The sequence below is a fragment of the Urocitellus parryii genome, chromosome 5 (genome assembly GCF_045843805.1).
Source record: "Urocitellus parryii isolate mUroPar1 chromosome 5, mUroPar1.hap1, whole genome shotgun sequence".
Lineage (NCBI taxonomy): Eukaryota > Metazoa > Chordata > Mammalia > Rodentia > Sciuridae > Urocitellus > Urocitellus parryii.
This window is the reverse complement of record NC_135535.1, coordinates 171,039,399-171,065,911: the sequence shown is the minus strand read 5'-3', so window position 1 is coordinate 171,065,911 and position 26,513 is coordinate 171,039,399. Positions and strand designations below refer to the sequence as shown.

The 26,513-nt window shown below is 46.4% G+C and overlaps 1 protein-coding gene across 4 annotated transcripts; it reads right to left on the bottom strand.

Annotated features, from left to right (window-relative positions):
- Positions 1-13,065: 13,065 nt before the first annotated feature.
- Rgr (retinal G protein coupled receptor) lies at positions 13,066-23,672 on the bottom strand. 4 transcript variants are annotated; one of them, XM_026397055.2, is made up of 7 exons: positions 23,594-23,672; positions 21,744-21,900; positions 20,673-20,794; positions 17,279-17,432; positions 15,885-16,002; positions 13,615-13,728; positions 13,066-13,197 (listed from the first exon to the last, which is right to left on the bottom strand). In XM_026397055.2, the coding sequence occupies exons 1-7, from the start codon at positions 23,670-23,672 to the stop codon at positions 13,066-13,068; spliced, it is 876 nt and encodes a 291-aa protein (XP_026252840.1). The 4 variants fall into 4 exon arrangements, with proteins under 4 accessions (XP_026252840.1, XP_026252839.1, XP_026252841.1 ...); XM_026397054.2 differs by having other exon boundaries at positions 20,673-20,807; positions 21,745-21,900; XM_026397056.2 differs by lacking the exon at positions 13,615-13,728.
- Between the last annotated feature and the right edge of the window lie 2,841 nt (positions 23,673-26,513).

Below are 26,513 nucleotides of genomic sequence, written 5' to 3'. Positions count from 1 at the left end.
GGATTACAAACTGGGATTACAAGCAATTTTTTTGAATAAATACTTCCCAGATAGTTGCAGAATTTTGACAGGGTTATGAAAACATTTATTTTTGTTGATTTTTTGCCAACATTATCATGATTTTGTGGAACAGAAGATTTTCAGAGGTTCTTACTCCAAATCATCTCTGCTGACACCACATGGTAGTTTGAACTAACTTCCACCATAGCACTTGTCACAAGTGGCAATGCATGACCTACATTATTCCCCTACTAGGCTATGAGCTCCTTTAGGGTAGGGACTGCATCTTGTTTACTCCTTATCCTCCCCTCTAGTACAAAGAACTGTGCTTACACTTGTACATTGCTGGTGGGACTGCAAATTGTTGCGGCCAATTTGGAAAGCAGTATGGAGATTCCTGGGAAAGCTGGGAATGGAACCACCATTTGACTCAGCTATCACCCTTCTTGGACTATTCCCTGAGGACCTTAAAAGAGCGTACTATAGGGATACTGCCACATCAATTATCATAGCAGCACAATTCACAATAGCTAGACTGTGGAAAAAACCTAGATGCCCTTCAATAGATGAATGGATAAAAAAAGTGGCATTTATACACAATGGAGTATTACACAGCACTAAAAAATGACAAAATCATGGAATTTGCAGGGAAATGGATGGCATTAGAGCAGATTATGCTAAGTGAAGCTAGCCAATCCTTAAAAAAACAAATGCCAAATGTCTTCTTTGATATAAGGAGAGCAACTAAGAACAGAGCAGGGAGGAAGAGCATGAGGAAAAGATTAACATTAAACAGAGACGAGTGGTGGGAGGGAAAGGGAGACAGAAGGGAAATTGTATGGAAATGGAAGGAGACCCTCATTGTTATACAAAATTACATATAAGAGATGGAGAGGGGAAAGGGGGGGAACAAGGGAGAGAATTGAACAACAGCAGATGAGGTAGAGAGGGAAGATGGGAGGGGAGGGGAGGGGGGATAGTAGGGGATAGGAAAGGTAGCAGAATACAGCAGTCACTAATATGCCATTATGTAAAGATGTGAGTGTGTAACCGATGTGATTCTGCAATTTGAATTTGGGATACAAATGGGAGTTTATAACCCACTTGAATCTAATGTATGAAATATCATATGTCATGAGCTTTGTAATGTTTTGAACAACTAATTTAAAAAATAAAATAATAAAAAAAACAAAGAACTGTGCTTGAAAAACAGCAAGATGCTGTTGGAAGAAGGAATAATTGAACCTTCAAAGAAGGTAATCATTGAGCAGTTTGTATGTGGTGGAGAATCCTAGAAAAGCTATTCTTGCATTTCTATCTAGATTGTTCTGGGCACTTCTATTCTGTTGTGTCACTTATAATAGGGTGCCTTGAGGCAGTTTTCATAATCATTTGGAGCCTCAGATTTTTTATATATGCAATGCAGATAATAAAACTGAAGATCATAATATTGTGATCCTAGTATTTCTCAGAGGATCAGATGTGTTGACACATGTAAACCCATAACAAAGTGTCAGCCACTGCTGCTTTATAATTATGAGTGTTTCGTCTTCTTGATTTTCCTAACTTCAGGGAATCCTTTAGTCACTTTCTGTTTAACTTGAGCAAGGGTTTGGAAATGCACCTGCCAATAACAACTGGTGAACAATGGTTTCTGTAGCTTACTAATGAGTGGGAGCTTCCATGAAGGCCTTTTGTAAAACTCAGGCGGACTGAACATCCGAGGTTTTCCATCCCTGGGGCTCATGCTTAGATAGTTCTATGAACAGAAAACACCTGCTCTCTAGTGATACTGGCCACGTGTAGAGAGAGGGGTTGGAAGGTGATTTTCCCATGGTAATTGGGGCATTAGAACTAAGGGAAAGGGTGCAAACCCAAGATTTATCTAGAGAGAAGCAACCCACAGATTTATAAAGCAAAGCAGAGGGGATCTGAGACCTTCTGGGATGGGAATTCTGGGGAGAGAGGCTTATCTCCATGTCCTACTTTAAACATTTGATAGGGAAAATTCTTCTGGGATCTCTCTAATTTATACCTTTTGGTATGGTTTTTTTTCAAAGAAAATTCTTCAGGATTTTTTTTTAAGTTTAAAAGCAACTGATCTAATTCAATTCATAATTAGATAAATGAAAATGAAGCCCAGAAAATTTTGCTGACGTACCCACAGTCACACAGAAAGGGAATAGCAAAGCTGGGGCTCGCTCCACAGTAGGTGTCTGTTGTGACTGGGAGTCCAGGGTTCTCTCCACCTCATCTGCCACCTCCCTATTAAGCCACCTCCCATAGCACCTGAAAAAAAAAATTCACTGATTTGAATCATAGGATATCCTCACTTTGTAGATAGGTTGTTTCCAAGAATAGACTTATCTGCCATATGCAGGATAAAGAGGGTATATTTCCAACTCAGGCTCTGGGGTGAACTGAGGCACCACTTAACCTGTGCATGTCTCAGTTTTTCCATCTGAAAAATGAGACCCCGAATCCACTTTCTCCTTGCCTCCTTTGGTTTTTCTGGGGATGACTACAACAAAGGGTGTGAAGAATTTTTCATTGTAATTTTCCTCCGTTCACATGTCCATTAAGATCCTTGTCAATTGCCGATGTTCATGGACTTATTTGGTTTAGATAACCACAGCCCTAACTCTCTGGTCAGAGGTTTATCCTCATTCTGATTCTTGAACTGTCAAAAAAAAAAAAAAAAGATTGTGCTGGAGTGACAGGAAGTTTGTCACTCTCTTCCACTCCTAGAGGATAGACATGATGTGATGTGGACGTCTCCACCTAGGATAACTCTCTTCATCTCCTGCCAATGTTTCCAAATACTCACTGGATTCAGAAATCTAAGAGGCATCTATAATAACTCCTACCAAAGGCTGGCTTGTCTTCCTCATCTTAGCATATGGTCATTCCAAAAACCTAGATGCCATTCTTATGGTCTTCCATGCCTTCAAACCTCATGCAGTTTACAGGTAGAAATTGTATTCTTCTTCTCAATATCCATATTGCCCTCTTCCACTATTAAGCACCTATGCCATTTGGTGGTTAAGATTGACCATGTCTCTACCTTCATTTGCCCATGCAAATTACAGTCTTCAGGTTGCCTTGTTCAAATTGCTCCTGAAACCTTTCTGACATTTGCACATGTAGGCTTCTTATAGGGACTATGGAAAACAAGAATATGAACATGACTCTTAAAAGCTTTGTCATCCACAATACTCTTCCAATGAGTGTAATTCAGTAAAATTGATGAGATTAGGAAGCTTTCATCTTTGTCTCTGTGTGATTGTTCCAGTAACTTCCATTTAAGCTAATGAATCCATCAGCAACTGGGGATTAATGAGGGTACGAAGACAACCATCAGATCCACTTTCCGGGCATCAGGAATTTGTCTAGACATCATCCAATGAAGTCCAAGCTCAAGATTTTTGTGTTATGACAAAATGGGAATGATGCTTGTTCTCCTTTAATTAAGAAATTAAACTCACAGTCATATCTATACCTTGTTCTTGAAGTTATCTGGTAGTCATTAACCAAGTCAGCATTAGGATAAACTGGCACCTAGAAGGTGGAAGAGACAAGGGCCAGGAGCTAGAATCATAGAAAGGAAGCCTGGAGTCCTGATCGAACCTCACCTGAAGCCTGGATTCCACCATACTTCTCATTTGAGTGAGTCTGTTAATTTCCTTTACTTAAAAAGACAATGAAAACACTGGTTTTTCTGTGAACTAAAAAAAAAAAAAAAAAAAAAAAAAAAAAAAAAAAAAAAAAAAGCATCCAAAATGACAAATTATTTAAACCATTAGCTAGTCATGTAATGTTTCCAAAATCATATAATTAAATCTGTTAGCATCTCACCATTCCCATCACTGCCAGCTAGTCCAAGGCAGCTGTGTGTCTGGTCTGGACTATGGTACAGCCCCCATTTTACCTTCTTACCTCTGCTGTTGGGCCCTTTAATGTCCTTCCACACAGCAGCCCATTGATAGTTAAAAACAGAAACCATAGCAAGATTGTGGAACCAACCTAGATGCCCTTCAATAGATGAATGGATTAAAAAATGTGGCATTTATACACAATGGAGTATTACTCTGCATTAAAAAAATGACAAAATCATAGAATTTGGAGGGAAATGGATGGCATTAGAGCAGATTATGCTAAGTGAAGCTAGTCAATCTTTAAAAAACAAATGCCAAATGACTCCTTTGATATAAGGGGAGTAAACAAGGACAGGGTAGGGATGAAGAGCTTGAGAAGAAGATTAACATTAAACAGGGATGAGAGGTGGGAGGGAAAGGGAGTGAGAAGGGAAATCGCATGGAAATGGAAGGCGATCCTCAGGGTTATACAAAATTACATATAAGAGGAAAGGAGGGGTAAGACAAGATAATACAAGTGGAAGAAATGATTTACAGTAGAAGGGGTAGAGAGAGAAAAGGGGAGGGGAGGGGAGGGGAGGGGGGATAGTAGAGAATAGGACAGACAGCAGAATACATCAGACACTAGAAAGGCAATGTGTTAATCAATGGAAGGGTAACTGATGTGATACAGCAATCTGTATACGGGGTAAAATTGGGAGTTCATAACCCACTTGAATCAAACTGTGAAATATGATGTATTAAGAACTATGTAATGTTTTGAACGACCAACAATAAAAAAAAAAAAAACAGAAACCAGTTCTGGGTACTTTCCTGGTGGAACTTTTCTAAGTCTTTTGCTTGCTCTTAAAATGAACCCAGTTTCCCTTCTCTGTTCTCCCTGTCCCTGCTCTGGCCCTGGTGGTTAGACATGGCACCTGTGTCTCCTGTGGCTTCCTTTATTCTCTCTTCCCCAGCCTCATGCCTCCTTATGTTCCCTGAGCAGCAAAGGTCTTTTCCCTTTGCTGTTCCTGCCAACTGGAACACCCTCCCTCTCACCCTTCACCCAACTACTTTATTTCAGCCTTTAAGTCACAGCTCAAAGTCACCTTCTCAAGGAAATCTTTCCTGACCCCTCTCCCAGTTACTCTTGGTCCTCTGCAGTGCTTATCTCAATTTGTTAGGACCTTTCTTATGCATTGACTTGTTTATTGTCAGTATGTATGCCCAGAGGCCCTTGGCTGTCTTGTTTAAACTGTGTCCCTGACTTAGAGCTAGGCTTAACCAATACTTGTTGCACAATGTTGTTGGACACCTGTAGCAAGGTGCTCCCAGAGCAACACCCAGTGATGGGACGAGGCTTGACGTGGAGATCTGCTGGTCTGAGTCCAGTGATAAAGCTGGAAACGTGGGTGTGAGTCATCTGGGAGGTGAGTCAGGTGCTGGGGAGTGCAGGACGGCAGCTAGCAGTCGCTTTGGCCAAACAGACCATGACTTCAGCAGCATCAGCTTCACTGGGGAGCTTTTAGAACTGCAGACTCTTGGTTCCCGCCCCAGACCCAAGCAACTAGAGTCTGCATTGAGCAAGAACTCCCATGCAGTTTTGGTTTGTGAAGTGCTGCTCTTTAAGCCCTCGGACATGTACGGCCAGCACTGTTATCTGAAAATCCCTGGGCCAGGAGTCAGGAGCCATGCTTTCACATTTACTGTATGACCTTGAGCAATATTTTTATTCTCTTTCTGTTTTAATCCCTCTATTACAAGACCTGGACCTATGATTTTGTAAATGATGTCATGATGATAAAGTAGGATGTCTTGGGCTGAGGCTCTCCTGCTGGTCTGTGGCCTTTGGACTTGGGACAAAGCCAGAGGACAAATGAGGGTGATTGAAGAAGAAATTAATGTGTGTGTGGGTGTGGGTGTGTATGTATGTATATACATACATAGCCTCAGAGATGACTCAGAGTAAATCTCAGCTAACTTATCTTAATGAAATGGAAGTGTTTGTAATACCCCTCAAATGGAATGGTTTTCGATTCTAGCTGTTCCCCAGGAGTTTAAAAAATTCCTACACCCAGTCAGTCCTCCATACCTGCTATAGCAGAATCTCTGTGGGAGGGACCTGTCATCTACATCTTTGAGCTGCTCAAGTTTTAAGGACCACACAAACTACTTGGGGAGGGGGATCCTTAAAATGCAAATTCAGATTCAGGTCTAGAAGAGTCCTCTTTTTTTTTGTGGGAGTGGAACAAACTCAGAGATAAGAAATTTGCTCAAAAACACATTTGCTAAACAATAAGTTATTCAATGACACTTTTGAAATCAAGTAAGGAATGTTAGGGAGATGTAACTTAGGACCATTGCTGTAAATATAAGTAAAGGTTCTCCCACCTTCTAATAGTACCACAGACTGGGAATCATACTTTTAACACAAGTGCCTTTGGAAGATATTCCAGATCCAAAAGATTTCACTGATCTAACAGGATTTTCACTGAAGACAGACCAGGGTGATGGGACATTGCCTGGGGGATGGTGGAGGATGAGGAATCCCATCAGATAGAGAGGGAGGGGACAGGGGTTATGCGGAACTAACTTGGTAGCATTTTGTAAAATGTTTACAAGGAAGTACACTGAGGGGCCTAGGAAAAGGTCCAGGAGCCTGACTACAGTTTGACAAATCAGAAACTTGTATAGAGTAAGTGGCAAATCTTGGACTCATGCCCAGGTTTTTCCCGGCACCAGAACCTAAGTGCTTCCCAAGCTGCCTCCTGCCTCTTACCCAGAAGGGCAAGGGAGTTGCGGGTGTTCAACAGCTGCAGAGGGAAGGGCAGCTGAGCCCAGGCTGCTGCTGGGGAACACAATGGAGGCCATTGTCAGAGAGCTGGATGAACAGAGGGGAGAACAGGTGTGTGGTGTTGGAGTCAGGGAGCAGCTTCAGAGGGGAGCAGCCAAGTTCTCACAATGAAGGGGAGAGGGAAGATTTAGGAATTGTGTCTTTGGCCTTCACTCAGGGCGTTTCCAGCACTCGTTGCCTTAGAAACGTTGCTCGCCATCACTAAGTGCCATTTATTGTACTTCTGCCCAAGGCACAGACTGCTTCTCCGGGCACAGTACCTGAAATGACCTCCAGCCCCACGACCCAGAGTTTAAAGTATGGTTCCCACATGTAACCTCAGCATAGGGCATAATCATCCCTAGTTTCCTGATAATTAATCCAAGGTCAGAGAAATGCAGGGAGTGTGCCCACGTCTCACATTTAAACAAAGAAAAAACTCTGACCCAGATCTCCCAAACAAATCCTGGGGTGTGTGGGGAGGCTTTGGAGGTTTGCACTGGCTCGACTTTCAAGGGATGTTTCATAGGCAGAGAAAAGGGCACTCGATAGGTACCTGTCTGGGACCCTTCTGGACACTGGGCTTGCAATGTCGTTTCTTTCAAGGAGAGATGCAGAATTCTGTCTTCGCTTGAGGTAGAAAAAGCTAGACGAGAGGCTTCCTCAGACAAGACAAGATCCCGCAGGAATCAACAGCCCCACCCGCGGCGCCAGCCAGCAGCTCTACGAGGAGGCTCTTCTGAGCGCTGGGAGTTTCTCTTGTAGGCACCTCCAGGGCTGGTGACTCAGGATGAATCTATCCTTGAGAGGGCACTGCCACCTTGTGGTATCCGCTAAGCACTGCACGTCCTTGACCTGCCAGGGGAGTATGTATAGGTCTCAGATCTTTGCTTTCCTTTTCTTCTCTTCTTCTAATTTGACAGGACAGATATTAAGAATATTTACTCTGATTGGGAACATCAGACGCGAGGCACTTGTGGTGAGAAGGAGAGCAAGCTTGTATTTGAGCAAAATCTCATCACTTTTGTGACAACCAAAATATATAAATGAATTAGGTCAATCTTCTTGCTGTTGAATTTGTTTATATATGTGGAAAATTTTCAGAATCTCTTTTACCTTTCAGAAGGAATATAGATATGGTTTAGGCAGTATCTGATATATATTTTTTTGCTACCCAATTAGATGTATAGCCCCTTTCCTCCTAGGGAAAAATGTCCCAGCAAGAAGATGAGGTGTCTTGGGGGATATTAGTCTACTGTATTTATATTTCTTTGATAAAACACTTAAATACATTCTAGAATCAACTACTTAGAACATGAGAAAGTCTTAGGAGTCTAATTTCACACCTCTTAAGTGGGAGTTTGTACAACCCTGCTGGTCTGTGACCTTTGGAACTGGGGCAAACCCCCTGGAACACCAGTGCCACTTGTTCTGCACAAGTGTTCCAGGGGTTGAAGGGCACCCACCATGCTCTTGCCTCTCCCCCACCCCCCGCCATGGTCAACTGTTTGAAACAATGAGCTTTAACAGAACGTTGCATTAATTTCCTAGCATTGCTATAAGAAAATACAACAGACTGGGGGAGGGGCGGTTAAACAACAAAAAAGTATTTTCTCCACAATCTTAGAGGATGAAAGGGTGAGGCGAAGGGGCTGCTGACAAGGTTGGTGTCAAGGAGGCTCCCTCCTGGGGTTCCATTCCGCAGCCTTTTCACTGTCTACTTATGCGGTCTTTGGGAAAGGGGGAGGAGGAGAGTTCCCTTCTGTGTCTCTTAAGGACACTCTCCTATAAGATCAGGGCTCCACCCTCTGACCCCCTTTAACTTTACTCGTTAGAGACCTCAAACCAGCATACAGCTACCCTGGGGATCAGGGCCTCCACTGGTGAACTCTGGGGGCATATAAATATTCTAGTCATAACAAACACCTTGTTCAAAAAAGACAATTTTGATATTTTAGAACCTTTTGTCCTTGTCGGAGCCCACTGAGACTGGGGAGACAGGAGGGGTCAAAGAGGGTCCTCCGCTCCCAAAGCCACCCAGCCAGGGGACAACAGGGCCAGAACTTGGTCACACCAGGAGAGTGCATGTATGTGGCCTTTTTTTTTTTTTTGTGGAAAAAAGAATTTAGGAAAAAAATTGTTCTTAGAAATAATGGTGGTATTGAAGCCAGCCTCAGCAAAAGCAATATGCAACTCAGTGAGACCCTGTCTTTAAATAAAATACAAAAAAAGAAAGAAAGAAAGAAAAGAAAAGAAATAATGGTGGTATTTACGCTCTCAGGTCAAATCCCAGAATTATTATTGTTGTTATTTGTGGTGCTGCGGATTGAATCCAGGGGTGCTCTACAACTAAACTATATTTCCAGCCCTTTTAAAATTTTTTATCTTGAGACTGGGTCTCACTAAGTTGCCCAAACTAACCTTGACCTCAGCTTCCTCAGCTGACTTCTCCCACTCCCCAAATAGCTGGGATTACAGGTGTGCACAACTGAGCCCTGATCAAAATCTCAAATTTTTTTTGCACTGTGGATTGAATCCAGGGGTGCTTTACCACTGAGCTACGTCTCCAGCTCTTTTTATTTATTTTAAGACAAGTTCTCACTAAATTGCCAAGGCTGGCATCAAACTTGGGATCCTCCTGCTTCAGCCTCCTGACTCTCCAGCATTGCAGGCATGTGCCACCATGCCCAGTCAAACCCCAGAAAATTTTAAAAATCCAGAATGGGCCTGAAATGGGCTATGCATTTAAAGTCGGGACAATTCTATTTCGAACCAAGTACACAGTGAAGCTCAGTGTTCATGTTTCATTTATCTGGAAAGAAGGGAAAAAGTTTAGTTTTGAGGTAAAGACTTGCAGAGATTCTGAAAGAAACTTTGGATTATCTTGAAGGCCCTTATTATTATGCCTGATTTCACTTCTTTGGACACAATTGCACCATAATTAATATTTTTTACTTCCTACTCATTTAGCACTTTTTTTTTTTTTTTAAATTTGCAGATGCCATGACAAGGCAGAGAGGTGACGGACGTTTCCCTGAGGTAACTGGCAAGGATCTTCACAGGGTCTCATCCTATCGCCCACTGTGTCAGGCTAACAGCAGCTGTTCACTAAATAGGTATTGGATGAATCCATGAACAAGAGCTAAGTGACAGAGACAGGGATAATGGGGTCACATGGATGCTGGTTTACAAATGAGGAAGTGATCGCTGACGGTGGCATTTGCTGGAGCCTGGCTTGCCTGGTTCAGGTAACCCACCTCTTCCTGTGGCCTATTCCAAAAGCATTCTGGAGGTCTGTGTATAAGCACTTTCTTTCCATAGAGCAGGATGGGCTGAGCCAATGGGCCTGGAGTGTGGGGAGGCCTCAGGGGGCGAGTCTGGAACGGCTCCTCAGGGCTCTGGGATGATGCCCGGAGCCCTCAGGTTCCGATGATGAGGCTCCAGCACAGCCTCTGTGGCTTTCATCCTTCCTGACTTCTCGGGGCTCAGGTCTCTGTCCTCTTCCTTGTTCTCCTTTCCATAATGTGGCCGCAGCTCTCCTGGGGTGCAGGGACTTGGGGCAAACCCAGTGGTGCCAGTGGCTGATAGTGTGTGTTGGGGGGACCATGCTGGTATGCTCCCTCCAAACCCAATGTGTCTGTGTATAGGGACAGGACACCCTGATAGCAGGTGGCATTAAGGAGACACACAAGTGAAAGGAGGAAAGAGACTTAGGGGTTCCCAAGAAAGGATCCTGAATTGCTTCACAGGAGCCTGAGAGGGAGACAAGAAAGCAAAGGAAATGGTGGTGGGCTTTCTTCAAATCAGATGCAGGCAAGTGGCCAGGAAACACTCCACAGAGGGAGTAATGCATTTTTTTTTCTTTATGTTTTTCTGATTGTTGAAGTGATTTATGTTCATTAAAAAAACAAACAAACAAACAAAAAAACAATAACAGAGTCTGAGGGCTGTGAATCTGCCCTGGGGGTTGGTAGAATACAGTGGGCCTGAGGAGGTTCTAGGTCTTTGGAGGCTGTGGCCTAATATCTATCAGGTCCTGGCCAAGTGCCAGCCATGGGCAGGAGGCTTTGATTCTGTCCAAGCTCAGCATCTGTGCCAAGGGCCTGCAGGGAGTTGGACATTCGGTGGGACTCAGCCACTTCCTTTGTCCCACTTGCCTCAGAGGGAGCTGAGTTCTGCATGCACTGCAGGGTGGGGTGCGAGAGGTGGCAGGAAGGAGGGCACAGGAGAGGCCCTACATGCAGTGCCTGGTCCATGGAGAACTCAAGATCCCAAAAAAATGCTTTGGGACCTGCTCTAGAGGTATCAAGCTTCCCTAAAGTCATTTCCTGCCTGAGGTTTGGAGTTGTGGACAGACTCAGGGCTTTGAAAGTAAAAAAGCTTCAGTAGGGCTTTGGTCCTCTCCATGGGCTGCTGCTAAGCCCTTCCCATCTCCTCCAACCCAGGCCAGGGTACAGAGAGGCCTCAGCCCACCCTTCCTCTTCCAGCAAGCCCCCAGGGGGGCATGGCTTGAGCTGAAAGTGTCCCTGGCTTGAGCCTGGCCAACCTGCCTTCCTCCCCACTTCTTCTCTGAGCACAGGTGAGGATTTTGACCTGTTTGGCTCTCTTCCCTTCTCTTGGGGACCCAGGCCTGGCCTTTGAAAAACGCTGACACTGTCTACTTGAGCTGTGTCTTCAGCATCCTCTTGTCTACACTCCTTCTCTGGAAAGGGTCATCTCACCCTCTTCTCTCATCCATGCTGTGGAGGTTAGCGTCTCCAGAGGTGGAATGAATAGCAGGTCCCCAACAAAGACTGATGGGCTGTGGGAGGTGGGTCAACATCTCAGGCCCTGGACCCCATCACTTTCCTGGGAATCTGTTCAGCCAGTGTTAAGTTCAACTCTGGTTTAGATACTGGGAGTTTCCTTTCCTGCCATCATTCCAGAGCCTAGGACAAAAATGCTTTGGGGATCCTGGAGTGTGCTAGGGACATTTTATCTCCATAGCACCTGGAACAGGGCATGGTGGAAGAATTGGTGCTTTGGAGAGGCTGCCACTTCTCCCCTCCCCACCTGTTTTTGTAAAATAAGAGGATGATCCCCTGTTTTGTGAAAACTTCCTTTCAGTTATGGATATGTAGTTTAATTTGCTGAATGTGCAAAGCTGAGAGGCGATCTTGGTCCACAGGGACCCCGAATGCTGTTCACATGACCACTCCCATCCCATCCCTGGACACTTATCTATTTGTCCTCTCCATTTGATGGGATGGGGCTTTCTTCTTGCTTCCATGGGGCCTGGACCACCTGCCCTTCCACCATTAGGCTCCTCATATGGCCCTTCATCGCCCTGCTAATCATCACCATCTTCCTCTAGAGCAATGGGTCCACCCAGGACTGGGCTCTTGCCACACCTTTACCCTGAAGTGCTAGTTCTGTGGGAGATGCATCCAGACATACATCCAGAGATAAATGGGGACCCCTGTATTCGTGTCACAACCCACAGACACCTGCGCTCTACAGACAACGCATGAGCTGCCACTAACTGGAGAGTCTGTGTACTGGGCAAAGGGAAGAACCACCCTGAGCTCTGAACCCTGTCATTATGGAGGAAGGCAAACTGGTGAGGCCTCATCTTCTGACATCTGGAGCTTTACATAAATTATTCAGATTTTAAAATATTGGCAACTAATCCCCATTTTTAAGCAGTATGCAGGCCAAGCCCCATAGATCCAGGAGCTGGCTCTGACTGATGTGTGCTGGTGGCTAACTCCCAGGGAGTAATTGACATGCAGATAATTTTCTGGCTCTATCTGTGCAGACAGGTCACCATTACTGTCATCTCATTTCACCAGCTGAGACACAGATGCAGGCACAGGGTAAGTCACTGGTGGCCCATCAGGATTTAAGAAGTGGTGTTGAAATGCTGGAAGCCTGAGTCCAGCTCCCTTAAGCAAACCTCAGGGGTTTTCTCCTTTCCATGTAAGACTCAGAGTCCCAAAGGGCCTGGTCAAAGCTTATACCAATAGCTGTGTTTTAATGGGCATGTTCTATGAGCGAGGTGAATACATGTTATGTTGTTCAAGCTTCATATAACCCTGCACGGCCATATTTATATCTTTATGCTAGGGGTCAGGTAACTCATGGGACAGAGAGTGACATTCTCAAGGTCTCTTAGCCTTGGTGTGGGGGATATGATGACCATCTTTCCATGCAGCTTGGGGTCTCTGTATCCCGGTGTTCAACCTAGGGTCAGGCTCAATGGGGCCATTGGGGTTGGTAGATGAGTGTCTGGGGCTTGGATTCTGAGGCTGATGGACAGGATTCTGGGACAGGCTTTTGGCAGGGTCTCGGTCCAGGGTGTCAGGAATGGGCCTGGGTCTCAGCAGTCCCTCGAGAGATTCACTGGGCTCTGTCTTGCTTGCTCCTCTGTGGTGACAGGCACTGCCATATTCCCCCGGAGAACATCTCGCCACGCAGGGCATAGTTGATGGCATTGATTGTGGGCATCATTTTGGCAATGAGGGCAGGCACCTGTTGTCACAGAAAAATCCAGGAAAGATGCTTTGAAGCCTCTGCTTCTCCCCCTGGTCCAACTTAGATGCTCTAGTCCTCTCTCCCCCCTCGCCCCCCCGCAACTGTTAATCATTTGTCCTTGGTTTGATTCTGCAGTCTTGGAGCTCTCCCTGACTAGCTGGCAGATGATGCATGATTCTTAGAACCCCGTAGGAATACACTTCCACTCAAAACCTGAGTGTCACCTTCTGACTATCTGTCCCTATCATCTCAGTCTCCTGTGGCCCAGGAGATGTGCATTACAAACACTCAAAGGAAGTGGCAAAGAGAGAGACTGATACAGAGACCAGAAAGCCAATAGGAGATACGGGTGACACAATGAAACAAAAAAACGATGGAGTGGGTTCTAGCTTTGGGTCTTGAAAGTGACCTTACCATTCGAAGTTTGGGGGAGAGGGAGCTCACATCCATGATGGTTGCAAATATATACAGGAGGGCATAGGGGCCCCAGCCGAGCAGCAGCAGCCTGACTGGCAGAGTGGTGTTCACCTGGGAAAAATTGTCACAGGAGGTGTCATTTCACTTAGGGTGGCCACAACTCTGGGTAGGCAGGGAGACCAGGTCTGTACTCAGGGGCTCTGAGCAGCCTGGACCAGGTTTCAGGAAGAAGCTAAGCCTGAAGAGGAACTTGGGACCTGATGGGTCTCTCTGCCATTTAAGGCTGGGTGACCCTAAGCTTGTTGTTTAAGCTTACTTAACCTCAGTTGCCTTGTCTGTAAAATGTGCTAATAATCCTTGACTTGCCTAGAGGCAGGCACTGGGGGTCAGGGAAAGATAATAAGCTTCCTTCTAAGTCTCTGCTCTTTAAGAGGAATCCTGGGGCTGGGGAGGTAGCTCAGTAGTATATTGCTTGCCTTGCATGCCTGAAGCCCTTGGTTCAATTCACAGCACTGTGGTGGGAGGAATCCTGGGCTCTAATGACTATGTGCATAAGGGTCCCAGGCTGAGCTGCCTTCAAACTTTAAGACCAGAACCAGCTTGCCATCAGCAGCTTTAGCCACTTGGTAATACTGACCTGTCTGTATCAAAGATTTCACAGTATGAGAAACAACCAGAGAACAGGGCTGGTCTGGAAAGTGGGTGATGTTTAAGGACCACCTGGTGGCCACGAAGGGATTATAATAGGATACCACCCATGGCCACAAGGGGGCGCACAAACCAAGATCAAATTTCAGGATGTATTTGCCCTGTCATGGCTTCCTGACATATATTCAGATGCTAAAAATTTGATGCAAAATATCGCTGCCTGTTTTCTCATTGATATGGGTTTTTAACAGAGAAGGCAATTTAAATTGGAAGAGGACACATTTTCTTCAATGTTAGATTTTGAAAATACGTTGACCAGGAGACATTTCTTTTTCTCTTGAATTGTCCCTCATTCTGCAGGGGGTGGGGAGGACGGGTGCTTAGGTCGGATGGATTCTTCTGGGGAGAAGTTGAGGCTGAAGGAGAAATTGGAACTTCCATGGGAGACCATGTCATCTCCAGAAACCACTTAGCTTAGGCTGAGGTCCCTGGGCCCATGCATGGTGATTACAGCTGATGCTACCAGAGCTGGTGATTTAAAGTCAGTGGGGAAAATGGCAAAGTCACAATGATAGTCTTATCTCTTGGCTGATCAAAACTTCAAGAAATTTGGTGACTTTGCATATTCAGACAGATTGGGGAGAACAGAGTGGAGGACAGCCTGGGAGGGAGAGGACACCAGCTTCGAGCCAGAGATTTGGATTCTGGTCCCAGTGCAACCCCCACCCTCCTCCTGTGAGCTCAGAGGTATGTGGATGTCCAGCTAAAATCAATTTTTAGAATCCCTTTCTAATTCACAGGAAAAATAATGAAGTAGCAGATTAAGCCTTAATAAAATTGAGTATTTCTTTTATGACTATAATTGAGTAATTGGGTGGCAGAGCCTAAGACCTGGGTCTGGATCTATCTCGGCTCTTTTTAGGTGTGTGGCTTTGGGTGAGTTGCTTAGCTAACCTCCCTCTGCCTCTAACCTCAATCCAGTCGGTGACACAGGGAGAATAAAGCCTTCCTTTCTCAGAGAGTGGTCACAAAGATGAGCTGACAATGCATATAAAATAGTGCTAATACTTTTTTTAAAAACCTTGGCTGCTTGTTATGACTCATTTGCTAAATTGTCCAGGTAACAAACTACGAAAAATGAACATTAATGCAGACATTCAGAAATGGCCAGGAGGGTTTATATTGAAGCATCATTTTTCTTGGACAAATGTGCTTGCAGGTGTGACTTTATGTTGTGGGTAACAGCCTGTGACTGTGATTAAATTAAACATCTCAAAGCAATTTAAAAGTCACATTTAAAGAGTCTGCAATTTTGTGCTAAGCCTCAAATCCTCTGGAAGAATTGAATGTAACAGCATGGATGGCATCCTGCAGGGAGAGCTGGGCTTTCAGTGGAAGAGGGTCTGGGTAAAGAAAGAGCCATTCTGGTCTTTGCTCCCCAGGCCTTGGCAATCTGAGCAAGGGGAGGGTGGTTTGGGGCCTTAACAGTTTATTGTTATACAAACTGAATTTTCTCCTGATCATTGCAAACACAGGAAACCCTGGAAAGAACCACCACGTCATGCATATCCCTGAGCATCCCTGAAAAGAACTGAGGGATTTCTGGGCTGGGTCCTTACCTGGAGATGGCCACTCCTTGCCAATTTCTGCTCCATGAGCCGGTAAGATGTGAGGGTGATGAAGAGAGGCACGAAAAAATTGAAAAAGGCCATGGTGAAGAGGAAACTGATGAAGTTTCTATAGGTGGAAGGGTGGAGGAGTGGGAGTCAGCCACCAGGAATGGTCAGCCACCTCTGTACCAGAGAGTCAGAGGTGGGGAACCACTCCCATCAGATAAATGCTCAAGTGCCATCATTGCTGGTCCCAGCTGAACTCTCCTCAGAAGCCAGGGAGCTGAGATGAGGAAGAAGCCTCCTTCAAGTTCAAGTGCTCAGCCCCACTCACCTGGCTGTTCCCCAAGCATGAAGAATGGGACACTTTAGCTTGGGAGATGCCAGTGGACCACGAGGAAGGAACATTCCAGGGGTGTTCTAGGTCCAGGGATTTGAAAGGAGCCCGTGAATGACAAAGAGACTGGACACTGTGTCCCTGAGGAGATCAGAGAAGCCTGGGGTCTCAGGTAGTGGTCAGAGGGAGGTGGAAGGGATGACCAGGAACAGGTCAATGAAGGGAAGACCCTCCCAGGAACACTTTGGAGATGGCCACTAAGGAGGGGTGGGAGGAAGGGCTGCCAGAAGCAGTGGACCCCAGCTGAAGAATACCCTACAGGTTTGGCACTCAGCTCCTCAGGTAGATTTCACCTGGGAAGGCTGTCATCAGGTGCAGACACTTTGTGTGTAAAACATCTCTTGGAAAGCAGGGCATTCAACACAGCTTTGGTGGTAACAAAAAGGGACAGTGGAGCCGTGTGACCCAGGTAGCCTCTAAAGGTAGCCACATGGATGGGACAGTACTAGAAAACAGTATCTGCAGCTCTGGTCCATGATAGTGGGGAGCATTCAGTTTCTCTCTCTCTCTCTCTCTCTCTCTCTCTCTCTCTCTCTCTCTCTCTCTCAGGACTGGCTTACAGAACACTCAGGGAATTCCTAGAATTGATCTCCATGAATGAGGGTCCCTCCCACTACTGAACCAAGGGAATGGATCCCTCTAGAAATCTATGAAGTCTGAGCCAGAAAAAACTGACTGTGCTGAAGACGGACAAGGGGTGGCAGGGCTTCACTCCTGTTCTGATGGATAGAAGCCGAGGACACACTGTCTGATGCCCCCTCTCAGGCTCCACTCTGGGCCCCAGTTTGTATAACATTCCCATCCCTTGGTCCGTCTTCAGGATGGGCTTCCCTCAGTCCCAATGTCAGCCTGTATACGTGGAAATCATGTCTATGGAGTTGAGATTTTTTGTGATAAATGTTGGCATTTCCCAATTTGGATTTTTCAGCTGGGACAACCTTGTCACAGGAACTCAAAGCCAACATTCCCAGGGAAGGAAGCCTGGAAGCTGCTCCTCCTGCCTCACCTGTCCCCTCTGGAGTAGTCCAGGGTGCAGCATGTTCCCAGGGGCTCATAGTCATAGTGGCCCCAGCCCAGGAGGGGGAGTGCTGCCCAGAAGGTGGAAGACAGCCACACAAAGAGCACCAGGGGGATGGCCGTGTTCCACGCCAGCTGGCTGCCTGTGTGAGACAGGAGGAAGAGGTGTCGTGAGGAGGAGATATCTTGGCCAAGAGAAAAAGAATGGACTTCAGGGTCACACAGAACCTTGCTGACTCTCAGTTCTGATTCTAAATAGCTTGGTGCCTCAGGCAAGTTGAGGGTGGGACTGGGGATATAGCTCAGTTGGTAGAGTGCTTTCCCCACTTGCACAAGACCCAGGGTTCAATTCCCAGTATCATAAAAAGGAAAAAAAAATAAATTTTGCTGGACTCGGTGGTGCACACCTGTAATCCCAGCGGATAGTGAGTTCAAAACCAGCCTCAGCAAAAGTGAGGTTCTAGCAACTCAGTGAGACCCTGTGTCTAAATAAAATACAAAATAGGGCTGGGGATTTGGCTCAGTGGTCAAGTGCCCCTGAGTTCAATCCCCAGTACCTCCCCCTCAAAAAAGGTTTCTCTGAACCTCAGTTTTCTCCTCCACAATGGGAATGATAATTCCTCTGAGGATCCTTATGAAGAACAAAAGAGACACTGGATGGTGAAAGTCTCCCTGTAGACAATTGGTGCCATCTTCTTCAGAGAACAGAGAGAAGCAGGGAGTAGGGAAGGAACAGAGGTGTTTCTCAGAGCCAAGGTTAGGAATGAACCATGGGCAGTGGTTCAGGTGGGAGCAGTGGAGGGGAGACGTGGAAGTCTGGATTCTCCACCTTCCTCAGCTCTTGCTCAGAAGCAGCTGGTCTCTGCTTCTAGGAAACTCTCTGAGAACTTCTGACTCAGAGCCTGGGGTTCCATCTCAGGGCCATTCGCAGAGGCCAGGTCCCAACAGCATCTGTGGCTCTGGTCCAGCCCCACTGACCAGACGTCCTACTGTTCCCTCCACATAGGCTCCGTTCCTTTCCCTGGACCTGGCTCAGACTGCCTTTCCTGAGCCCCTCCTCTGTTGGGGGTTTATTGGTCATGCTTCTTTGTAGACAAGAATCCAGATGGGGTGTGGTCCATGAGAAGAGCCTATCTGCAACCTCCCACAGCCAACACGTTGTTTTTACAGATATGGCCCCAGATGGAGTTGGCTCGGATGTACTCCCTGGCTATGGACTGAATGTTTGTGACCCCACTCCCACTTCATGTGCTGAAGCCCTAGTCCCTGGTGTGATGGCACTGAAGGTAGGGAGGGCCTTTGGGAAGTAATGAGTCAGGAGGGTGGAGTCCCAATGGAAATAATAATGTCCTTATAAGAAGGGACATGAGAGAGATGATCTTGCTTTCCTCCCTGTGACTATGTAGCAAGAAGGCGACCCTCTATAAATCCAGAAGGGGGACCTCGCCAGAGCCTGGCATGCTGACACCCTGACCTCGAACTTCCAGGCTCCAGAACTCTGCGAAATAAATCTCTGTTGTTAGAGCCACCCATTCTGGTAAGTTTTGTTGCAGCAGCCCAGGCTGACGAAGACACCCTCCACCCCAAGTGGGGGCACAATTGTCAGTGTCCATGTTGACCCACGTGTGGCAACAAGATCTTCAGCATCAGAAACAGATGCTCCGTGACATGGTGCAGGTGAGTTTCAGACCTCCTCCATCCCCCTCTCCCGTCTTCACCCTGCTGTCGCAGGACAGAAAGGGCTCTGGACTGAGGTCTGAATAGGAAGGAGGCAGAGAAGCCTATTCCAATCTGAGAAGGAAGTGTGTATGTGTGTGCCTGGGAGAAGGGTGGGGTGAGGGTGGGGGATGGTTCAAGGGACTTTTGGGGAAAGTGCTGGGGTGTAAGTAGTGGCAGAGGTGCCTCATGGCCAAGCAGGCAGGAGAGGTTAACTTACTGCCATGGAAAACCATAAGGATAAAGGCAGTGTTTGGATCTGGAGAGAGACATGTGATAGGGGACACCCACGAGGGCTGGTGACATTGCTGCCAGGTGTGTGTCTGCCACAAGGGGAAGATCTGAAAATTCCAAAGGGGCCATGCTCAGGGACCAAGGCTGTACTGGCTGCCGTGGACCTCACAGGGGCCTCCATGCTGGGCAGATCTATAGCTCAGGACTTGGAGCTAGGCTAACAAAGGAAGCAGGTTCCTATGGATGCATCTGGTCCACACTCAATTCTAGCTCTTGTCTACTATTGTTTGGCACTTAGCAAGCTGCTTAACTTCTCTGTGCCTCTGTTTCTTAGGCTGCAAGCTGGAGGGTTAGCTGATACACAGCTTCTCAAAGCACGTTTTTATACCTCTGGCAGTGAAAGATTTTTTATTCTAATGTTTGTTAAAACTATAAGAACATTAAACTTGTGATTTCACAGATATTGTTTAGAATAAGACTAAGTGGGTTTTTAAAAGTTTAAGAGTAGGGTTTGTTGATGCACATTAGTAATCCCAGCTGCTCAGGAGGTGGAGGAAGGAGGATTGCAAGTTGGAGGCCAGCCTGGGCAATTTAGTGAGACCCTGTCCATAAAAAAAAATAAAAAAATAAAATAAAATAAAATAAAAAATTAAAAGAGCTGGGTGTTAAAATGCCCCTGAGTCAATTCTTTGTGAGAAAGGAGGAAGGAAGGAAGGAAGGAAGGAAGGAAGGAAGGAAGGAAGGAAGGAAGGAAGGAAGAAAGAAGTAAATAAGAGTTATGTGAAATGTTTGTTTGAAAAAAATATCAGATAAAATCAGAACAGATGAACAGGTGGCACACTGCGATGGCTAATTATGATGACGGCATTTGACAATGCAACTTGGGAAATCTAGAACTGGAACTAGTCTTCATGAAACTTTGGCATGGCAGAGGCCCTGTGGAAGAGTGAGTTTCTAGGTCACATGCCCAGCTACACACACACACACACACACACACACACACACACACACACACGTGCACACTCATGCACTCTCTCTCTTCACCTCCCTCTACTTCTAACACTGCCCAACTGCAAGGACGTTTTGTGTATCCATGATCTCATCTGATTTTCAAAATAAAACTGTGAGATTAGTTATTAAAATTATCTTGTAGAGGAGAAGACTAAGGTTCAGAGAGGATCCCTGACTTGCCTTAGGCTGCAGCAAAGGCAGAGGCAATTTTTTCAACACATGCCTCAAAACAGGTCTGTTGCACACTCTCCCACCCTCCCTCTTTCGCTGAAATGCTTGTTCACATCTTATGCACGGTACACCCCCACCCACCCACACTCTCTGCGCTGGGAAACACATCACTAAGTTCCTGGGCGAATTTAGTTCTATTCACCCCGCCCTGCCTCTTATCCTCCCGCACTGCAGATAGTCCGTTGACATACGGGTGCAGTAGTGGTGGTAGCGCCCCCAGGCGATGGCTGCGCTGCCGCAGATGCTGGACAACGCTGTCACAAAGCCCTGGAAGCCATGAGCCTGGCAGCCATCGGAGCCATAGGGCCAGCGCCTGTGGGAGACACACGACACAAGTTACTCCGCCCCTCCATCTCTCCTACCCCCATGCCTGCCCGGCTTGGAAGATTCCTGAATGTTAGTCCTACTCCTCCAAAGAGGGCCTTATTATCTTTCTTTATTCTGGGAAGGTACTGGGGTCTTTGAGCTTAAGAATCGAGGTGGAAGAGGTGGAGCTCTATGCAAACTGCGACTTTTCCTGCACCGCGATTAGACCAAAAGATCTTTCTGCGTGATCACACGCCTCCACCATAGGAGAACTCAAGCCCTTTTTTCCAAAAGCGGGGAACTGAGGCATGGGAGGAAAAGATACTGGAGCCACGGTCCACAGTGAAGGCAAAGCCAGAGCTTGGATCTCGGGCCTCCCTATCCTCTGCCCCATGGATAAGCAAAGGAAGAAACATCAGTGCTTTGTGGGAGGAGAGATCGTTACCAATTCAGATCCCACAAACTGGTCAGCCCTGAGTATTCATACCCAGGTGGGTTCAGCCGCCCTTCATAGTGCCCCAAACCTGACAGAATGTTCCCTTTGCTTAAGAAAACAATCTTACAAACACATCTTCTGAAATTATGCAGGACCCAGGTTTGCACATGTGGTTGTATTGGACACTAGTCAAAATCCTGTTTGCTTTCACAAACAATTATTTAGGGCTTCCTAGGTGGCAAGCATTGTTTAAAGTTGTTTGAAAATAATTAAAGTCAATACTTCTAACCACCCATATGAATCCCTTTGGTTGAGTTTGAATAACCCCTGTGTTCCACAAATTAGCTGCGGCTCTGCAGGGATAATCTGGAATTTGGGTTTAGCTGAGTTCACCCTGCCCACCCTCTGCCCTTGGGTTAGTTTTCTGTAGGTAAGAAAAAAAGGTTCTGGTCTCCCAATACCCCTAAGTCAGGCCCCAAGCAGGGCCCCAGAGCCAGTGGAGTGCAGAGGGGCCTGGTACCGGAGGAGGCTGGATATGGCTGCAATGAGGGCATTCAGGCTGATTCCACTGTCCGCCACGGCCAAACTCAGCAGCAGCAGGTGGTTGGGAGTCCGCAGCTCCGGGGTCTTGCAGAAAGAGAAGATGGTCAGGCCATTGAGGCTGAGACCAGAGAGAGCTGAAAGGAAGGGCAGGGGCTGGCATCTGGGCTAGAGAGGCCCACCTTGGGTCAGAACCAGGGTCCAGAGGTGGATGGACCTTCAGCAACTTTCCCCCTTTATGCTCAGCAGTTCTCTCGGTGCAGTTCATCAAATTCTCCTGAGGCAGACTGACCCTCAAACACTGAAAGCCATAAGTCTCATGCCCTCCCCTCTACCAACATAGCCCCATGGGAAGACAGATAAAGAAGATGGTCCAGTACAGCATGGTTCCTGCTAGAACATTCACAACCGCCGGCAAGCACTGAGCACCTAGGAGGTGCCAGGCACCCGCATAAGCATGTCATTCAGACTTCTCTTGCGTACGCTCCTATCCACTTACAGTTAAGAAATAGCCTTAGAGATGCTAGCTATCATCCCTCAGTACACAGTTAGCTAGGACTCCAACTTGAGTCTTTCAGATTCCAAAATGCCTCCCCCAAGGTCGGTGGAGCAACATCAGGGAGAATCTTGGAGAGGAAGAGCCGACGTTAGAGCCCGGAGCTGCACCCAGAACATTAGTCAGTGAGGTGAACTTGAGGTGTTTTCTGAGAGCAGAGAGATCTGGCCTTGCTATCCCTTGAAATTTCTAAACCTCACCTTCTTCCCCTGTCAACATCGAGGAACAGAGAAAGATCCTGACTTGAAAACTGTGGGAGCATTTACCCAAAGGATGGTGCATGAAAGAACATTCCAGAATGAGGGAGCAGCACATGCAAAGACATAAAGGGTAAAATTTGCCAGCATGTTTGAGGTCATAGAGGAAGGCTAGAATGTAGCATTCCTAGAAAAAAGGGAAATGAAATGGGGCCACCAGACAATAGTATTCAGAGTCTCTAGGACCAGTTTTATGTCACTTCCTCTCCACTGTCACTTCTCACTGGGTGAGGAAATGTGCTGCTTACCTCTCTGGATGTGCTTTGAACATGGACTGTATACCCTGTCAGCCTAGTTCTAGGGTGAACCCAATCTCTAGCTCTGGCCCCACTGAGTATTTTAAGGATTCTGGGTGAAGGTAGGCTTCCGAAGGACCCAGGTGGTCCCTAGGTGGGACATACCTAGGGCTGTGGGAGGAGACATGGTAGAAGGAATGGTGGGCAGGAGTGGACAGAAGTTAATGAACTCCCTGGTGCCTTCCCTGGGTTTCTGTCTGGACAAACATTTCATACTTTGACCCCATTTAACCTTCACAACCACCCATTTGGAATGTCAAGGCACTGAGAGTCAGAGAGCTGAAGTGACTTGGTACCAGTGACATAGACAGCAGGTGGCAGAGCTATCTGTCTCAGAGTCTTCTTGGAGGCTAATCTTTCATGGGATTCTTAGCAGGATTTCCAGGGACTGGATTAAATTTTCTCCTGCCTGGAAGGACATAAAGTCTGAAGGTTGGTTCTTGGTCATCTCTGGGTATATATACACACCCCTGACACTGCTGCAAAGTCTGTCCCTTCCTGATCCCTACCTGGCTTTTTGTCTTGACTCCTCGCTGGTGCTCTGCATTCTACAGGAAAGCCACCAGGAGACCTTGTAGGTCTAGGCACATAGGAATAAGCAATCAGGATGACATGATAACTCAGTTAGGTTAGGGGAACTCTTCGTGCCAGCACCATAGCTGTGACTGGGTTTTGAGATCCTGCTGGGCCCCTGCTCCACCCCAGGTCCTGCCTGGCTCACCTTCCACCAGCAGCACCGTCCCCACAGCCAGCACCTCCAGTTCCCCGAAGCCTGCGGGCAGGGCTGCAGTCTCTGCCATCCTTGTTCTTTTTCTGGCTCCCCAAAGCCATGCCCCTCCCTTTTAAAGGACCGTTCCCCGTGCTGGCACATGCAGGTTATTATGCTAGACCTTGAACTCCTTCTTTCTGCCTCCCCTGTCTAATTCGTCTAATTCGTCCTCTTGGCCCAAGCAAAAGAAAACCATTCACCAGCTGGACAGTGCAGCCTTTGTGAAGCCAGAATGGGGCCCTGTCTCATTCATTTCAGCCCCGCTGGGCAGGATTAAGGTCTGGGAATCCAAATGGTGTATGGCTGAGAGCTGAATTGGAAAGAAGTTGCATAATCAAGGGAGGGGAGTGGAAGGAGGGATTGGAGCCGCAGCTGTTCCTGAGAATCGGATAGGAGCCAGGCTTTTCTGTGTTCATCATTGCTGACAATGTGAGTGCCTGTGTGTTTGTATGTGCGCATGCATGCGTGTATGTCCACAGGATCACGTGCCTATAGAAAGGTTGAGGTTTGAAAGTCACCTGCTATCATAGAAAGAACCTCTTTTGGGACTAGAGCCTGGGTTCTGGCTCTGAATCTTCCACTAGTTGTATTCCCTGAAGTGGGACCAATAGTGTCTTCTCAATTTCCTCCTTTGCAGTGTAAGCATCTTTTGTCCATGGCCTGTCCTAATTCCTTAGTAGAAGAGCACATCATAGATGTAGATTTCAGGGTTGCATTTCTTGTCATACAGTCTTTGAGCTACAAAAGCACAAAAAAATCTAGCAGGTCTCTGGTTTGGAATGATGAGCTGCTGTCTTCTTGTAAGTGCCCCCATGACTCACTGAGAGATTGGGCTTCTAACAAATGAGGTTCTTAGTACAAGTTATGTAATAGCTCATGGTGACATTTACATCAGGAAACATTGATCTAGTGCAACCTAACTCATTTTCAGATAATAGTAATACAGCTAATGTTTATTGAGGTCAGCCACCATAGTAAAGAATCTTCTGATAGTTCCTTAAAAAAAAAAACAAAACAACAACAACAAAACAAAAAAAAGACTCTCCATGAATTAGATACTATTATCTTTTCCATTTCAGATGAGGGAACTGAAGCCAACAGCAGTTAATAATCAGCCGGAGGTCATGCTGTGATTTGAGGATGAAACTGGAGCAAAAGCCTGATCTCCTATTCATGTAGTTCAGGGACTTTTCATTGATATCATCTGATTTCCTTTGGCCACACAACTCATCTTGTTCTGAGAATGTCCATTTCCTAGACTTTTCCTTTCATGAGTCCCCACTGATGTCTGAGCCTTATCACCCCTCAAGGCTGAGCTCGAGGTCACATCCTCTAGAGTCTTCTCTGCTCTGTCTAAACTTCTTGCTATTTAACCCTTATGTCCCTCTTCTTTCTATATCTGCAAGATCTCAAGTAACTTCTTGAGAGAAAATAAAGAAGTGCCCCAACCCGGCTGGCTGGGCAAAATAACCCGGGGGTGACGAATAACTTGTGTACATTGATACAGCATGAGTAGGAGCCCTTTATTGTAAGACAACAGAGGTATTTATACATTTTGCACAGCTTATCTTAATTAGCATAAACTAGATACATCAGTCAACCAATAAGGAATCTCCACACTTAATGGCTTGCTTTTGTTACTTTTCAAACCACTCCCTCTGGCATTTTGCCAGGCACCATTCAGACTTGTTTATGAACTCTAACATTCCCCTGGCAAAATGCCAGGTGTTATTTTGACTTGTTTACAGACTCTAACATTAGAAGCATGAGGCTGGGGATAATGGATAGAGTTCTGCCAGATAAGAGACGGAAGGAAGGCATCCCAGACACAAAAAGGGAAGGACCGAGAATAGGCGGGGCTGGTCTTTTGGTCTGGGGAGGACCCAGGTAGGGCATGCTGACCAAAGAGCAAAAAAACCCTCATGTTTGGAGTCAAACATGAGGAATGAGTGAATGAATCACTAATGTATCTACTACTTGGAATCACCCATGGCTTGGTCCCCATTGGCATCTTAAATAGATTTGTTAAGATGAAGTTAGGGGAAGGGAAAACAGATAAAATAGAATGTACATTCTCCAAAAACTCTGTGAGATGCTGTTCTGGGCCCCTCCTGAGAGTATGGTGCTTTGAGTAGAGGGGAGAGATCTTTCCTCTTATCTCTTGCCTTTGGCATTGGTGGTAATGTCCAGAAGAGCCCAGCTAAGCTGACAATGTTCTGAGCATCCATTGGGCTCTCATGGGAAGCAGCTATTTGCCCAACAGTCTGCCATAGTTCCTGAGGCCATGGAAGACATCTGAGGTCTTCCTAAAATATTGGTCTTTCCAGCTCCTTCTTGAACAGGTGCCAGAAAAACTTAATATTTACTACTTGTGAGAGAACTTTTGTAACCCAGGAACTTTTGTTACCTGGGAAACTTGGATTGTTGAATTTGGGTGGATTAACTTGACTTACATTTGTCTGTTGTGAACACAGAAACCAAGAGAGATGATGTATCTCACCCAAAGTCATGGCCTTTAAATGGAAGAGTTAGGATTTGAACCTGGAGAGCCTTGTCCCTGAGCTCCAGCTCTTTTTAATGCCTCATCACCTCCAGGGAGGCCAGAGTTCTCTGTCCATCTTCCCTGAGCTCATGTACCTCGGGGAGGTCTGTGTTACCCACAGCCTGGTTGGCATAGGGAACTTTACAGGTGACCAACCTGTAGTTGCTTGCTTCTGGCAGCTGCTCACCTGCCTTGCCTTGCTGTGCCCCCACCTGTCTAGGTGGGTGCTATAGAAAGGATTCTCCTCCCCCACCCTCAGGCCTGAGCAATTCAGGAAGCAGTAAGCTGCTGAGCGCTCTGGCTGGGGCCCCCTCCCTAATCCCCAGACTG